This window comes from Heterocephalus glaber, unplaced genomic scaffold (assembly GCF_053883595.1).
Source record: "Heterocephalus glaber isolate CG9 unplaced genomic scaffold, H.glaber_assembly_v1.0 deba00001761, whole genome shotgun sequence".
Classification (NCBI taxonomy): domain Eukaryota; kingdom Metazoa; phylum Chordata; class Mammalia; order Rodentia; family Bathyergidae; genus Heterocephalus; species Heterocephalus glaber.
In genome coordinates this window covers 3,746,113-3,761,326 of record NW_028258458.1, presented here as the reverse complement: position 1 = coordinate 3,761,326, position 15,214 = coordinate 3,746,113, and the positions used below count along the sequence as shown (strand labels likewise).

Sequence of the window (15,214 nt, the reverse complement as noted above, 5' to 3'; positions counted from 1 at the left end):
GCAGAAGTCCCGGATGGTGCCACTGCGGCCCAGGATGTGCGCAAAGGCAGTGAGCCCACTTACAGGGACTTGTGCACCCCAGAGAGTTACATCTGCATCGTGACCCCCGACACAGGGTCTTTGTGGGTGTAAAGAAGACCAGGACTCAGCTGGTGTGGGGGTGCACGCCTGCCTCCCAGCACTGAGGCAGGGCACTGCCGTGAGTTCCAGGCCAGCCTGGACTGCGGACTGAGGCCCTGTCTCCAACAATCCGAACACACGAAAGAAAGACAGAGAAAGATCAAGATCTAAGAAGGGTGTCCCAAGATTCAGGGTACACTCCGAGGGGACAGAACTTAGGATGACATCTAGACTCTCTGTCCTGATCTGGGCCCTAAAGGGACAGGGAAGGTGGCCTGTGAGTGACGCATCCCCCAGCCAGGGACACCAAGATCTCCCCACCTGTCTGGAAGCCAGGGAGGCCTGGGACGGAGCTGCCCTCCCAGCCTCCCAGCTTCCGGAGGAACCAGCCCTGCACGCTTGCCTTGGGGCAGGCATGAGAATAAACCCCACAATCCTCCTGCCTGAGGGTGGAGCTGCCCTGTGGCCTGGGAGAGAAGGAAAAAGCCCCATCCCAGGGCCTGGGGCTGCTGTGGTTTTCATGCCCAGGGCCTGCCACCCACCTGGGTCTCTCAGAGGGACCAGTCGAGGGTGGCAGTTCTCATGTAGGGGAGCCAGTCCTGGGGACATCAGCGGTGTCTGGGGACACCTGGGGTTGTCACATGGGTGTGGGGACAGTGCCGCTGCAGGGAAGGGTCGGCTGCACAGTTCAGTGGAGCCCACAGCGAGCAGCTCAGCTTCAAGCCCAAACCCTTCCCAACAGTCCTGCAGATGAGCGTGCTGGCCCACACCTGTCATCCCACTATTTGGGAGGCTGAGGCAGGAGGATCACCGTGAGTTCAAGGTTAGCCTGGGCTACACAGCAGGACCCTGGCTCAATAAAATGCAAAAAACAAAAACAAAAAACACCCCCCCAAAGTTGCCCCGGGAAGCATTTTCCCACTGGGATGTGCGGCTGGCTCATGCTGGGAGTAGAAGCCGGAGTGGACACCACTCACGCCCTGGCGACAGCCCGGGAAGCCTGGCCCTGCTGGCTCGGATGGGCCTCGCAGCCAACTCAGGCATGGCGGTGCCTCATGGAGCTGACAAGGGCTAAGAGGTATAGGGGACCGAGGGCCACCAGGGCCAGGGCTGGGGGATGGACGCCGTGCACTCCCTGGGGTCCCCCTGCAGGCTGGCCAACATCCCTGCAAAAGTGGAGCTGGGACCTCACTAGGTGGGAGCTCGCGGGCCACCAGGGCTGGGTGCCAGGGCCCAGGTCGGCACCTGCCTGTCCACGCAGGGCCGGAACCTGGGGCGCCCCCACAGGCCACGCCCCAGCCCGTGCTGCTACTGCTGCCTCACAGAGCCGGGTCTGCCTCGCTGGGAGTCTCCAGGCTATGGGGACAGGGCCTTGGGGACCTGCGGCCTCTCCTAGCTCTGCTTCCCAGCCGCCATACAGCTCGCCATGGAGACAGCACCGTCCAGGGTGGGCCCAAACCTCCCACACTGAGCCAAGACGACCCGCCCTCCCCGGCTGCCTTGCTCAGGGACTCGTTCAGCAAGGGGATGTGGGCTGGCAGCTTGGCGACTCCTGGCGCCACACCCCAACACCGCCTCCCTCCAGCACGGGAAGCCGGGGGCAGATAAGGACCCTGGCGGCCCTGGGTGGAGGAGAGGGCAGCCAGGAGCTTCACTGTGCTTCCCCACCGCGACCTGCACACCCCGACTACCAATGCCCTGGCTCTGGGTTTCTGGCTGGAGCACAGTGATGCGTGGGACAGGGGCCCCAAGCTGCCTGCGGGGTGCTCAGGGGTTTCAGAGTTGACGCCCAGCATGACCCTGGCCTGGTCCCTTCTTCCAGGAGAAGCGGAAAGAGGCTGCATACCAGGTGCAGTGCAGGGCCCTGGGTGACTTCAGCAAGGGAGGGCGCCAAACCCACGCGGCAGGTGCTGACAGCTTATGGCTTTGGCGGCTGCACAGCGGGCCTCGGCCAGGGGACAGTGAAAAGTCAGGGGTTGTGGTTCTGGGGAGACCTGGGCCCACCTGCTCACCACTCCGGCCCTCCGTAGTGCACGGTGTCACGGGCCCATGGGGCAGGGGCTGCCCCACACCGCGAGTGTCCCTGGTGTACAAGGCGGGTCCAGGTCACCTGTGGGCACCAAGCCCGTGGGTGCTCAGGTACCTTCTGTCAGAGGGTGCAGTGCTGGCATAGAGCCCGGCACGGCCTCCTGCAGCCCAGTGGCCTTCATCAGGTGGTCTGGACACCCCGGGCAGTGTAAACGCTGTCACACAGCTGTCACACTGCACAGGTTAGACTCAGGCGAGAAAGTCGTATACACGCATTCAGGGCAGATCGACTGCTTCTCTGTATATAGCTCTCACTCGTGGCTGGCTGAGTCCACAGACCAATACCGTAACAGAGTATGACACCGCAGTAAAAAAGATCTCGAGTCTCAAAAAGACACAGAGGGGCTGCAAATGCCCACTGCTGCGAGAGAGCAGCCGGGCTGAGAGGCGACAAGCTTAGTTTTCTGCCTGCAGCACTGGGCAGGGAGCCCAGGGCCTCCTGCCTGCTGGCTGAGAACAGGCTACATACTGTGGGACAGAACCTGAGCTTCCCATGTGCCAGGGGAGTGCTCCCTCACTGAGCCACACCCGGAGCACCAAGACCTGCACCTGAGGCTGAGGCAGGAGGATCGCCAAGCTCCAGCCCAGCAGCATGGGCAAGGTCTCGAGACCGTTTCAAAGCAAAAAAAAAACTGCCAAAAGGCACCGCGGATGTGATGCGGCAATGGCCAGAGGCACAAACACGCCCGCCACCGCCCAGGCTGCCGCGCACTCACCTCCAGCACCGGCCCGGCACCCAGGATGGTCCTCTCCACGCCGCTGGCGTAGCCCTTCTGGCTGAGGGCTGTGAGGCAGTGGATGAGGAAGTTGGTGCTCTGCGTCTTGCCCGAGCCGCTCTCGCCCGAGATGACGATGCACTGGTTCACGCGCTTGCGCAGCATGGCGTAGTAGGCCACGTCGGCCAGGGCGAACACATGCGGCTCCAGCTTGCCCAGCCGCTGGTTTGTGTAGAGCGTCACGTACTTGGGGTTGTAGATGGGCAGGAACTTGAAGGGGTTGACGGCCACCAGGATGCTGCCGGCGTAGGTGTAGATCTTCTGCTGCAGGAAGCGGCACTTGAGGCTCTTCAGCAGGTTGTCCTCCGTCAGCTCGGGCAGGTTGCACAGGTCGTCCACGTCGGCCTGTGGGGGCGGCAGGAGGCCACGCTGCACCAGGCGGCGGGCAGCCGCGGCCTGAGCCACCAGGGGCGAGTGCACGTGCTGGATGGCGCCATCGGCGCTGCGCTCCTGCAGCAGGAAGTAGTAGCCGTCCTCCCGTGGGTGCTCAGCCTGCGCCCGCCGTGGCCACAGCAGCACGCGGTGCACGGGCGCATCGCTGGCGTCCAGCACCCACTCCTCGCCGCCCGCCTCCTTCACCTCCGCCAGTGCGTAGCACTTGCTGCCGTCCAGCCGCAGCCGGGCCACGGCCTCGCGGATGACCTCGGCCGTGGTGCTGTCCTTGGCGGCTGGCACGCAGCACGAGGCCGGGCCGGGCGTCCAGGACAGCTGCGGGTAGATGCACAGGCCGTAGGTGCCCTGCTCCTGGCGGCCCGCCGCCTCGCTCGCACTCATCCTGCTGCCCGCGGGGCCTCCGCATGCCGCCCGGGCCTGGGCGCGCGCCGGCTCCTGCAGCTGCAAGGGAGGACAAGTCAGGCAAGGTTCCCCGCACACGGCAGACCCACTGTGTGACCCAACCACCAGCTGCGAGCGAGCAGCGCCAAGCAGGGCCCCAGCCCCCAGCTGCGTCTCCCCCTCCTGAGCGGTACTGTGGGTGGAACCCAGGGTCTGCACACTGAGCCCACCCCCATCCCTTCTGTACCTGTTATTCCGAGACAGTCGCACTAAGCTGCCCAGGCTGGGCTTAAGCCTGTGACCCTCCTGCCCCAGGCTCCCAGACTGCTGGGACTAGAGGTGTGCACCCCCACACCCAGCTGCCTCCTTAAATGTTTTCGTTTTGGTGCAGACTCAGTTGCCCAGACTAGCCTCGAACTTGCAACCCTTCAGCCTCAGCCTTCTGAGTCACCAATCAGTCCCACTCGCTGCGCCCAGGCCTTCTGTCCTCAGTGGTGCCTCTGACCCAAACGCCGTGGCTCTCGGGGCCAGTGACATCGTTAGGCACCCCTGACCAAGCCCTCCACCTCAGCGGGCCCCGCCGGGCCCCCATCCCCCTGCGTTCCTTCTGGCCTGTCCTCGCGGCCTGGGCAGGACCAGAGCCATGACAGCTCCCCACTGCTGCCAGAGGACAGGCCAGGGGCGGCCTGCGACGTGGGGCCACGGTCGGGTCCTCGCTGTCCCCAGCCGGGGTGGTGCGGCCGAGACGCCAGAGCCGCCCTGGTCAGGGAGGGTTAGGGTCGTCCTCAGAGCCCTCAGCCCCGTGCTCCAGGCCAGGCGCCCGCAGGAGACGGCCAGGAAGGGACCCGCTGTACCGCTCTACCTTTGAGCTGCTCGAAGTGTGCACACCGAGCCGGAGCCAGGCCGAGACCTGCTCTGCACGCGCCCACCTCCGAGTCACACAACCAGCCCTGGAGGAGCTGACCAGTGAAGCTCGCCTGGCCTCTGAGGGCTTCAGGAGAGGGCGAATGCAAGCAGCGCTGCCCACTAAGGTCAAACGGGGACCGGGATCGGGTCCCACGCGCGGGGCGAGGCGAGGCGGCTGAGAAACAAAGGCAAGCAGAGCTTGTCTCAGCCTAGTGGGTAAGGCTGGCAGGTCACCAAACACGGGCATGCGTCCAGTGCAGCCCCAGGTGACACACGGCCCAGGTAATCATCCTATGCGACTGGAATGGAAACACCTCCGAGGAGTTCTGAAGGAGGAAGAGGAGTTCGCTCCTAAGGTGGGCAAGGTGAAGGTGGAGGGTGTGACAAGGCCTTCGCTGGTTTTAACAGATGCAGCCGTCCTGGGGCAGCCTGTGGCTGTGCTGCCATGACAGCAGGGTCGAATACGCAGTCCTAGCAGAGACGGGAAGGCTCGGAAGCCCAGGATGTTTGCCACACAGCCCTGTGCGGGGAGGGCTCTCGACCTGTGGCCTAGCAGAAGTGTGACTCAGTGTCATGAGCCCATGGGCCGGGGCCACCAGGGGCCAGCGGGGAGGGGTGAGGTGGGAGCAGCCAGAGCAGGAGCAGCCGGCGGTGGGGGGGGGCGGCAGGAGGGTGAGGCTCTGCCTCCCCCTCCCCCGAAAGACCCAGTGCTTCCACTTCCGAGTGGTGCCCAGTGCAGCACCGCCTGCCGCCTCCTTACGGAGGAGCTGGGCTGAGACCCACGCCTGGCGCAGGGCAGCTCCCCCTGCAGACGCCCCGTGGACAGGGAGGGGCGCTCAGCCACTCCTGCACCTGACACGCAGTGTGGATGCTGCACCCCCACAGGCCAACGGCCTCGCTGCTTTGTTCCTCACTCATCGTTTAAAGAACTGCTCATTTATTTTTATTTTTAGTGTGAGACAGGGTCTCGCTAAGTCGCCACACTGCCCAGGCTGAGCTCACACTGGCTGCCTCCTGCCTCAGCCTCCCGATGCCAGGACCACAGGCGTGGCCGGCCGCCCGCCCTCCCTCTCCACTGGCTCAGCAGTCACCCAGGGCACGCACCTTCCCAGCCTTTCTGAGCAGCGCCCCATCGGCCCTCCCAGAGGGCATGCCGCAAACACGAGCACGGGTCAGTCCGGGCCTAAGCAGCCCTGTCACCCTGCAGGGCCCCCTCGGGCAGGGAGGACACACACCCCAGGAGCGCTCGGAGAGCTGGACACCATGCCGAGGCAATGCAGCAGCCAGAAGCCCCAGAGGAACAGTTGGTAGGACCCAGTGACCCCTCCCGGGCTCCAGACCCCAAAGCCCTGAGAAGAGGGCCGCAGACCCCGGCACACAAATGCCCACAGCAAGGGTGGGACAAACTGAGTGTCCATCAATGTCGCTTGACAAACAGGACGCGGAATATTATTCAGCCATGAAAAGGAAACGCTGCCACATGCCACAGTGCAGACGAACTGAAAACAGGATGGCAGTGAAAGTGGCAGGCACAAAGCTGCCCTGTGCGACGCCACTGCGGCAGAAGGTCCAGACCGGCGAATCCACAAAGCTGGCCACAGGCTCCCACCCTGCACCCGCACCCTGCTGCAGCTCCCGGGTTTGCTCTTCAAACCTGAAACCTAGGTTTCAGGCTTCATCTGTGTGCCGGGGAAGGGCAGGCGAGGGGAGGTGTGGATGCACCAGTCCCCCAGCTCCAGGGAGGACGCGGCCCAAGCTTGTGCAGGCCCTGCCCCCCACAGCCCACCCTCCTGCACCACGGGGCCGTCGTGCCCTGAGGGAAGGCTCACGGTGATGGCTCAGGGCGACACCTGCGGACGCCAGACAGGGGACAGACCTGCGCCCCCAGAACAGTGCAAGCATCTCTCTCGGAAGGAGACACCGGGCTCTGCTGGCTTCCGCACACTCCCCCCACCAGGGCCTGAAGTCAGCCGTGCGAGGCTGAGCTCTGTGCCACAGGCGGATGTGACGTCTGTACCTGGAGCCCCAGCCGGAGCGGGAACCAGAGAGCGGGGCTGGGACTCGGAACAGGAGCCCTGGCAAACTGTCTTAGCCTGACTCGCATCCATCACGTCACTGCCTGTGCCAGAGCTAACACACGCGACCCACCCTCAGCCACCTCGGGCACATGTGACGCCAACAGGAAGTAAGGCACATCCTCAAACTCCAGGGTGACCCGACCAAGGACTCACAAAAACCACCTCCTCATCACCACACAAAAATCCAACTAGTCTCCTAGAAAGTCCCAGGAGACAGCTCTGAGATAAAGCACACACAGTGCTGGTGGGTGGATAAAGGATAAAGACAGTGGTGGGGTCATCTGCCCAGCGGAATACTATGCAGCCATGAAGAGGAAAGCTGCTCTGAGCCATGCAACTGAACCTTGAGAACAGGGAAACAGCAAAAGCAGCCAACAGCCACAATGGCATGGGATGTGGCCACTCACAGGGCATGCACGTCCAGGCAGGGGGGCGTGGGGAGGGAGAGGGTGACCCTCACAGGCACTGGGCTGTCCTTGAGGGCAGGAACGTTCTGCAGCCAGACAGAGTCCCAGTCTACCTGTGGAGAATCCATGTCCCCGATGGTCAAGCTTACGTCAAATGTGCAACCGCAGTGACCACCAGAACGGCTCTAAAACCGGAGCGTGACAAACCGCAAGGCTCTGCGGCTGCAGCCTGGCTACCTCCGCTCCTGAGTCCAGGGCAGCTTCTCCGCCCACTCCAGGTGCTGGGCCCGGTTCTGGGGCTGGTCTGCAGGCTTGGAGGGGCAGGCGCACATGCCAGGGCATTGACCTGGATGGCGGTCATCACCTGCGGGGCCCGAGGGGGCCGCTGCATGGTCCCTGCTGGCTCTGTCCGCCTTGACCCTGAGGTACGGGGTCCCCGACTGGTGAGCAGGGGCACCCAGGGCACAGAGCGGACTCCTGCCGAGGCCGTGTCCCAGGTGCCTCCCGGACAGGGACACTGTGGGACCTGAAACTCCTAGTGGGAAGAGTCAGTGAGGCGCACTGCGTCTGTCGCTGGGCGTGGTGGCGCACACCCTGAACCCAGCATTTGGAGGCTGAGGCAGGAGGATCCCTGCAAGTCGGAGGCTAGCCCAGGTGTCTCAAACAACAAACAAAACCCTGGGTCCCTAGGGTGAGATCATAAAGACAGCCCTGCAAGGGGCCTGACCAGCGCCCTGGGGTTCAAGGCCACCCCTGACCTCAGCGTGGGACCTTGCTTGGAAGCAGGGTCTGCAGGTGCCACAGTGGGAAGAGGCACGAGGGCTCCCAGCTGGGCTGTGGGGGAGGGGTGCAAACCGGCCAGGGGCTTCCGGGGGAGACCCAGTCCCGGGGCGGTTTACGCGCCCCCCACACCCCCCGCCTGTGACCCTTGCTGACGGCAGCCCCGGGCCCCATTCCCAGCACCCAGCAGCAGAGACAGGGAAGCTGTGTGCAGCTGCCACCCCGGGCCTTGAACCTGGCTGTCTGAGCCTGGCCTCGCTCCCCCAGGCCACGCTCGCGTGGTCTGAGCCCCAGCATCTCGGGGACACCTCCGCCCACCAGGTGTGTGCAGGCCACCACAGCCAGCACCAGGGTCTCCACCTCTCACCCGGCCATGTCCCCTCGAGGCTGTCGTCTTCACACCTCCGACCACTGAGTGTCCCTCTGGTCCACACCTGGGCCAGTGGACGCAAAGGGGGCCAGGGCAGACCAACCACAGGCGGCGGCGTTTCCACAGCTGCTCCGTGCCCCCGGGAAGCCCAGCGCCCTCACACTCTGCTGCCACTGCAGGGCGGGGTCTGCTGTGTCCAGTAGGTGGGGGCCAGGGACAGAGACTCCCGAGGACGGGGCTGGGGGGACAAAGCGGCTGCTGGGAAGCTGGACGTGCTGGGGCTTGGGGACAGCGGCCAGCGAGGCCCGGGGACCAGGAGCCCAGGGTGGCTGGCGTGGCAGCCCAGAGGCCAGGAGCAGCCCGGGCTGCAGGGAGGGGACACCAGGGTGTCACTGGCTATGAGCATGTGGACCTGGGGACAGATCCCCAGGGTCAGCTCCACACACGCGGCGGCCGGGGGGTGAGCAGAAGAAACCCTGTGACTCCTCCAGGCCACCACCCGCCACCGCCACCAAGCCCAAGGGAAGCCACAGCAGGCGGGCAGGGCTTTGGGAAAGCTCGTCCAGCCGCATGGCCAGGGGGAAGGCCTGCTGGCACAGTTCTGGGCACTCCCTTAGGGGCCAGGCCCACCCCCAGGGCAGTGACACCACGCTCTCAGGCAGGAGCAGGGTCTCCCGCTCAGTGCACAGGGCTCCTCAGCCGCACACCACACGGGACTAAAGGGGTTCGGGTTTCAGGTCTTTTGGGATTCTGCAATATTTGCAGAGGCATCAGCAGATATCTGGGGAATGAGGCCCAAGTCTAAATATAAAATTTCCTGTCATCCCAGCACCCTGGGAGGCTGAGGCAGGAAGATCACAAGTTCAAATCCAGCCCGGACAACTTAGTAACTTAGTGACATACTGTCTCAAAGTAAAAAATTGGAATAAAAAAAGGCTGAAGACGCAGCTCCGCACGAAGGCCCTGAGTTCCTCCCAGGACTGCACTCATCAGTGAGAGTCAATCAGCATCACAGCCCTTAGCGTGCAGTCTGAGGCTGACTGCAACTTCTCAGCAAACCTGCGTTCCAACTTCAACCCGGCCCCAGGAGTGGGGCGCGGGATTCCCACCGGGTTCAAGTCAGAGCCCCAGAGGTTCCAGACTTCTGATTTTCGGATCAGGGTAGCTCGGCTTATACCACCTCGAAGACCCTCGCCAGGGCTGGGGTACATACAGCTCAGTGAGAGTAGGCTGGGCACATGGAGGTCCCCACCAGCCCGGGCACGCACGCGTGTGGGCACATGCGCACACACACACGTACACGCATGACGCCACTTGTCGCCTCCCACCAGAAGTCGCCCTCGGGTCCTTTCTCTTCTTCCCCGAAGGTCTGGAGACACAGCCAGGGCTAGTGCTCACCACTGAGCACCCCACCTTCTTCAGCACCTCCAGTTCACAAACACTGCGGGGCCGGCCTGGCGGCTGTGAGTGCAGAGCAGCAGAAAAACTGTCCAACCCGACTGACGCCTCCTCCTCTCCTCCGGGACCCAGGGCAGGACCCAGGTCCGCCGTGGGCACCACACTGCACAAGTCCCCGGTGTCAAACGGGGCAGGAACCACACAGGACCTGCGTGTCTCCTCGCAGAGATGCCACAGCCCTAGAAGACTGAGGAGAGGCCACACGAGGTCAGGTGGGTGCTGAGTCACCTGCAGGGGTCCAGGACTCGCGAGACAGCAAAGCGTGGTGCAGCCACCCCCAACCCATTGCTGGTCCCTGGGCCTGCGGACGGGCAGCTGGAGTGCAGACTGTGCCCAGATGCCTGAGGCCGGCAAGCTCACATCTCCATGGCCGCTGGAGAGCCCCTGTGATCCTAGCATGCCTGGAGGCTGAGGCAGGAGGATGGTAAGTTTGCCTGCAGCCCAGGCAATACAGCGACTCAGTGAGACCCCCCTCAAGGGTGGGGGTCCAGCTCAGCGCCAGGCCTGGGTCCTGTCCCCAGGGCTGGAAGGGAATGACCTGGTGTGCTGGCTTCTGAGCAGGGCTCAGTTCTCTATAGCCTCCCTTCCATGGTATCGGTGAGACCTTGACCCTCCCTGGCCATCAAATTGGACCTGTGCCCGGTTCCCCTCCAGGATCCCATGCCATCTGCTGCCTGAGAGAACAGCTCCAGCTGGGGAGCCGACGGCCCCAGGCTTTGTGCTGCCAATACCTGTGGTGACAGCCACCACTCAGCCCCTGGAAACCTGTCCTGGCCCTGTGCACTGGCGACCACAGCACAAGGCTGGAGGGCCCAGGCTCCGGGCCCCTGCTCCTCACCAGGGTGGCCTGCCCTACGGGAGGCACTCCGTGGCACCTGTGGAAGGGATGGCTCCAGCTCTTAGGAGGTGGAGGCTGGGCCAGTGCGAAACATCCCACAGGGCAGGGCACCAGAAAGAACGCCCACCCATGTCACCAGGCCTTAGACAGGGAAAGGGACCGCAGGGGACAGGTGTCAGCATGGCTCCACCCCTCCATCAACTGGTGGTGCAGGGAGAACCCAGCGGAGCCCTGAGCCAGGGCACGGCCTGAGTGGCGGCCGGCAGGAGACTCCCTGGTCACCCTCTTCCCAGAGCCAGCAGGTAGCCAACCCCGTGGGCTGATGAGGCAGCAGATGACAGCCCCTGCTGTCCAGCGGCCCTGGCTGGCTCACTGCGTGGAGGACAGCGGGACTTCTGGAAGCTTCCTCCATCCCAACACCTGGCAGCCGATGCATGGAGCCCACTGGACCCTGTGGACGGAGCTGCTCTGGGGTGGTCCTGCCCAGAGACCTCAGCACACTGAGAACAGGGACCCCACGGCACCCACTCAAAAATTTCCCCCAGAGCCCCCGGCCCCCAAACACCCCACAAATCCCCAAGAGACGGCTCCTCCTGGCAGGTCCCTGTCTCTCTCCAGATGCCCTGAACCTCTGAGGAGGACCCAGGAATTCCCCAGCAGGGGCCTGCCCGAGCTGCCGAGGGCCCAGGCAGGGACAGCGCACTCCAGGCGTGGACCCCGCTCTCCCGGCTCCTTCCATCAGGAAGCAGAGTCTATCCCTCGCCAGGGTGAGGGGCCCGCTGCGTCCCCAGAGATCTGAAGTGAGGCCCCAAGCCCCAGCACGTCAGAAGGCGGCCGTCTTTAACGGTGCAGTTTACACCACCCTTTGGGCACCCTCACACCTGTAACGTGCATCCTGCTGAGAGGAAAGCAGGCACAGACAAGGTCAATGCCACCTTCACGATGGCCCCAAGATGGGGAGACAACGGCCTCCCTCGACGCGAGGCCGGGGAGAGTCTGCAGGTGCAACACCCTGACTCGGGACCCCCGGACCCAGAAGCCGGCCGTTCGCTTCCCCTGCTCGGGCCATCCGTCCTGTGGCACCATCCCCACGGGTCCCTCCTGGACACACATCACCGGGAGGGGCGGAGCCGCCTCGCACATGAGTCACTCGGGGACAGCTTATTCAGGGCCCACAGAGCCCCAGGCTGAACCCCTGAATCACTGCTGCATTCCTCATCGGGCTTGGACTCCTCGGAAGTGAGCGCAACCCAAACGGGAGCTGCCCTGGGAGACACGCCCAGTTCCAGGGCTCCGGCAGTGGCAGCAGCAAGGACCCCGAGACGAGACAGGGGCCTTTGTTCTGCCAGCCCCGGACGGCGCCGAGGGCAGAGCAGAGAGAAGGCCTGTCTTGCTTTCTGCGGGGAGGTCAGCCTGCGCTGCTGACCTCGGGCCGAGCAGGGGCTGCCTGGCACAGTGGCTGGGCTCCGGGGCGGGGCAGCACCCAGAACCGCCCATCAGTCCCCTGGGCCCTGGGTTGCGCACCCAGCCATCTGAGAGGAACCACGGCCTGTGGGGCCAGGCTGGGGCGGGGCGGGGGACAGGCAGGGGGCGCATGGGAGGAGATAATGCTGCTGACAAAAGCCACCTTTCTCCAGGCCAACCTGCAAAGTAGCTTTTGAGACCAGAACCTGGTATCTCTAAACTCAGAGCAAAAGCGAGTTTGTTCCCAGATGGGGACAGGCCCTTCCGAAAGCCAGGTCGGGGCGACACAAAGAAGACAAGGACAACGGCACCCACGCCATCCCTGCCGCCCCCATCTGGCCCAACAGTTCCCCCTTTATCATAGCCACTCACTGCAGATTAAGAAGCAAGCGAGCACAGGACATAATTCAGGGCCGAGCATGCCACCCTCGGAAGCAGCTCGGGCGGCCACCAGACCCACAGAGGCCGAGGCCAGACAGGAGCAGGAGCCCAGTGTCAGCCTCACCTAGGGCACTGGCGCCACAGCCAGGGCTGTTCCAGCCTCACACACTGATGGAGGCGCAGTTGAGAAACTCTGCACCAATTTAAGACAACCCACGACCCTTCGTGGTTCTCGAAAGCCCAGGGACCAATCTGGAAGATGTCACCTGCCTGGGCCTGTTTCAGGGAACCAGGAATGAGGACTCTCGAGGTGGTGGCTGGCAGAGTACAAGAAAGCACCCATCCCTTGGGCCGGGGATTTAGCTCAGTGGTTTTGCCAACTACTGCACAAGCGCAAGGACCCGAGGTCAATCCTCGATACCAAAAAAAAAAAAAGCGCCCATCCCACAGCACCCAGCGAGGGCACGGTGTTCGAGGACCCCCCACACAACCATCTCCCTGCTGCAGCTCTCCAGCTCAGTGCAGGCCGCCCACCTCCCCAGGGAACCCCACTGGAACCCCCTCATCCCACAGTGTGCCACCTCTGACACCCAGTCCGAACACCATTTGTTCCGGGGAGGACACCAGGCATCCCTCCTCCAGGGCCCAGGGCCAGCCACGTGCCTAGCACGGCCGGCCCTCACTTTGTTGAACTCGGGCCCACTCAGCACACAGTGCTCAGGGAGATGAGGAAAGAGAAGTGGCCAGTTAGCAGGCCCCTGTCGGGGAAAAGAAACAGATCCTGCGGTCAAAAAGAAAGGGAGATTCCCAAGTCCGCACCGGCACCCCGTCAGCAGCCGGCTGTGAGGACGATCCTGCCAGGGACTCCTAGCCACAGGCGTGGGGACAGGTACACCTCGAGAGCAGGTCCACACGAGTGCTCGTCACCAAGTCGACGGCTGGGGGTGCGCCTCGGGGATAAGCGCTTGCCTGGCACGTGTGAGGTCCTGGGTCCCATGCCCCGCACCGCAGGGGGAAAAACCTGTCGAGTCATTGCAGTGGGAACTTAAAAGACGGGTGCTGCAGAACCTGGGCGGCAGGGTGTGTCCTGCACATGGCAAAGTTAATAAGAGGGGTCGGGCTGGAGAATGCTGACAGCGCCAACCCTCTTCCTCTCACGGTGAAGGACCAGGCCGAAAGACTTGCCCGAGGCAGTGCCCAGCACCCCTGGATGCCCTTCGAGACCCCACCGGACCACACTGGTGCAGGAAGGAGGCCTCCAAGCGGCCCAGGATGGGACGATCCTGTCTTGGCCCCCTGGCCACCGGGGTGTCTGGGCCAGAACAGGCTCACACACGATTTCTGCAACAGGCGAGACTGGGCTGTAATTGTGTGTCCCGGAGCAAGCACGGCTGCAAGTCTCCCGCCTCTGAGGGCAGAACATTCTGGAAAGGAGCTGGGGTGCTTATCTGAGGTCTTCTTAGATATTCAAATTATCCAGATCCATCTCCTGGACAAGCTGTACCCCCCTCTCTGGCAGATCACAGACAAGGATCCCCACAATGGTGAAGGGGAGACATTAATGCCAATCAAACCCCTGGCCGAAGCCTCTTGCCAGAGCAGACAAAGGGCGGGGCCTGTGACACTGCCCAGCTGCCCATGTCGCCTACTGCTCTGACACCTCAAGATTCTGCACTCAAACACTGGAAAATGCTGGGGGAGGGGGTGCACGCAGGAGCTGGGGCCCTCGCCCAGGTCCTCACCGACTTCCACACCAGCCAGAAGGGCAGAGGACCGGCCCCTTACAGACCCTTGGCCTCCAGGGAGCCTCGGAAAGGAGGGGCAAGGGGTGACCCGGCCTCCGCAGAGGCTTAGCTCACGGCCGCCGCCGGGGACACGTTTCCTGTGTGTCGTTTTACCCATTTAAGTCCAAGGGTGGAGGCTGCGGAGGGGGCAGGGACAGCCCCCCCCCCCTCCGAAACACCGCTCAGCGCCCCTCAGTCCCTTCCTCGCTCCCGGAACCCCGGAATCACCGAGTCGGGTCTTGAACGCCAAGGAGTTTCCAAGACAGGGAGGCAGACGCAGACAGCGCGGGAGGGACTCGGACCGGCCACAGCTACTGGGTGTGCAGTCAGGAGAGTGAATCAAGAGGGGAGGGGAGACGTCCCGGGGCTGCTGCTCAACACCCACACAGTGCTGCCGCAGCCCTTTCTTCCTCTGCCCTCCTCCCCGGCCCCCCGCTTCCCCCTTCTCAACAGCCGGCTGCCACATCAGTGGGTTCGGAGCCGCTCACTCCGGGTGCCCCGGCCGGTCCAGGACCCCGTCCCCAGCCACAGCCCGGCCTCGCCTCCCCCGGCCGGGCCTCCCAACTGCGCCCCCTCGGCCCCGAGCCCCGCTTCCTGCGACCCCCGTGCCACCTAAGCCACGTCCCCCGCGGCCGACGCATCCCGCGCTGCCCACCCGCCCGGTCGCGCGTCCTCTCCGGCCCACGTCCCCGCAGCCTCGCTGGGTCCCTCAGGCTCGTCCCGCCCCCGAGCCCCCGGCCGCCGCGTTCCCCGAGCCCCGCGGCCCGGCCCAGTCCTCCACACCCCCGTCCACTTCGAGCTGGAGCCCCCTCCCGCAGCCTCCCGGGCTCACCGGGGCCTAGGCCGCCGCGCTGCGCCCCGCCGATCCGGGTCGGGGGTCCTCGCTCCGACACCCGCCAGCCGCCGCCGCGCTCCGCCCAGCCGCTCCCCCGCTCCCCCGCGCGCACCCACTTCCGTGTTCCGGAGGGGCGGGGCATGGAACGTGACGCC

General features: G+C 64.3%; 1 protein-coding gene across 4 annotated transcripts in view; it reads right to left on the bottom strand.

Annotated features, from left to right (window-relative positions):
* Myo9b (myosin IXB) overlaps positions 1–15,203 on the bottom strand; it is a 62,696-nt gene extending 47,493 nt beyond the window's left edge. For all 4 annotated transcript variants that reach the window (XM_087201834.1, XM_087201832.1, XM_087201833.1 and 1 more), the window contains exons 1-2: positions 15,057–15,203; positions 2,925–3,818 (exon numbers count right to left, since the gene is read on the bottom strand). In XM_087201834.1, coding sequence (XP_087057960.1) covers positions 2,925–3,758 — 834 coding nt within the window. In that variant the 5' untranslated portion in view covers positions 3,759–3,818; positions 15,057–15,203. The remainder of the gene's footprint in view (positions 1–2,924; positions 3,819–15,056) is intronic.
* Between the last annotated feature and the right edge of the window lie 11 nt (positions 15,204–15,214).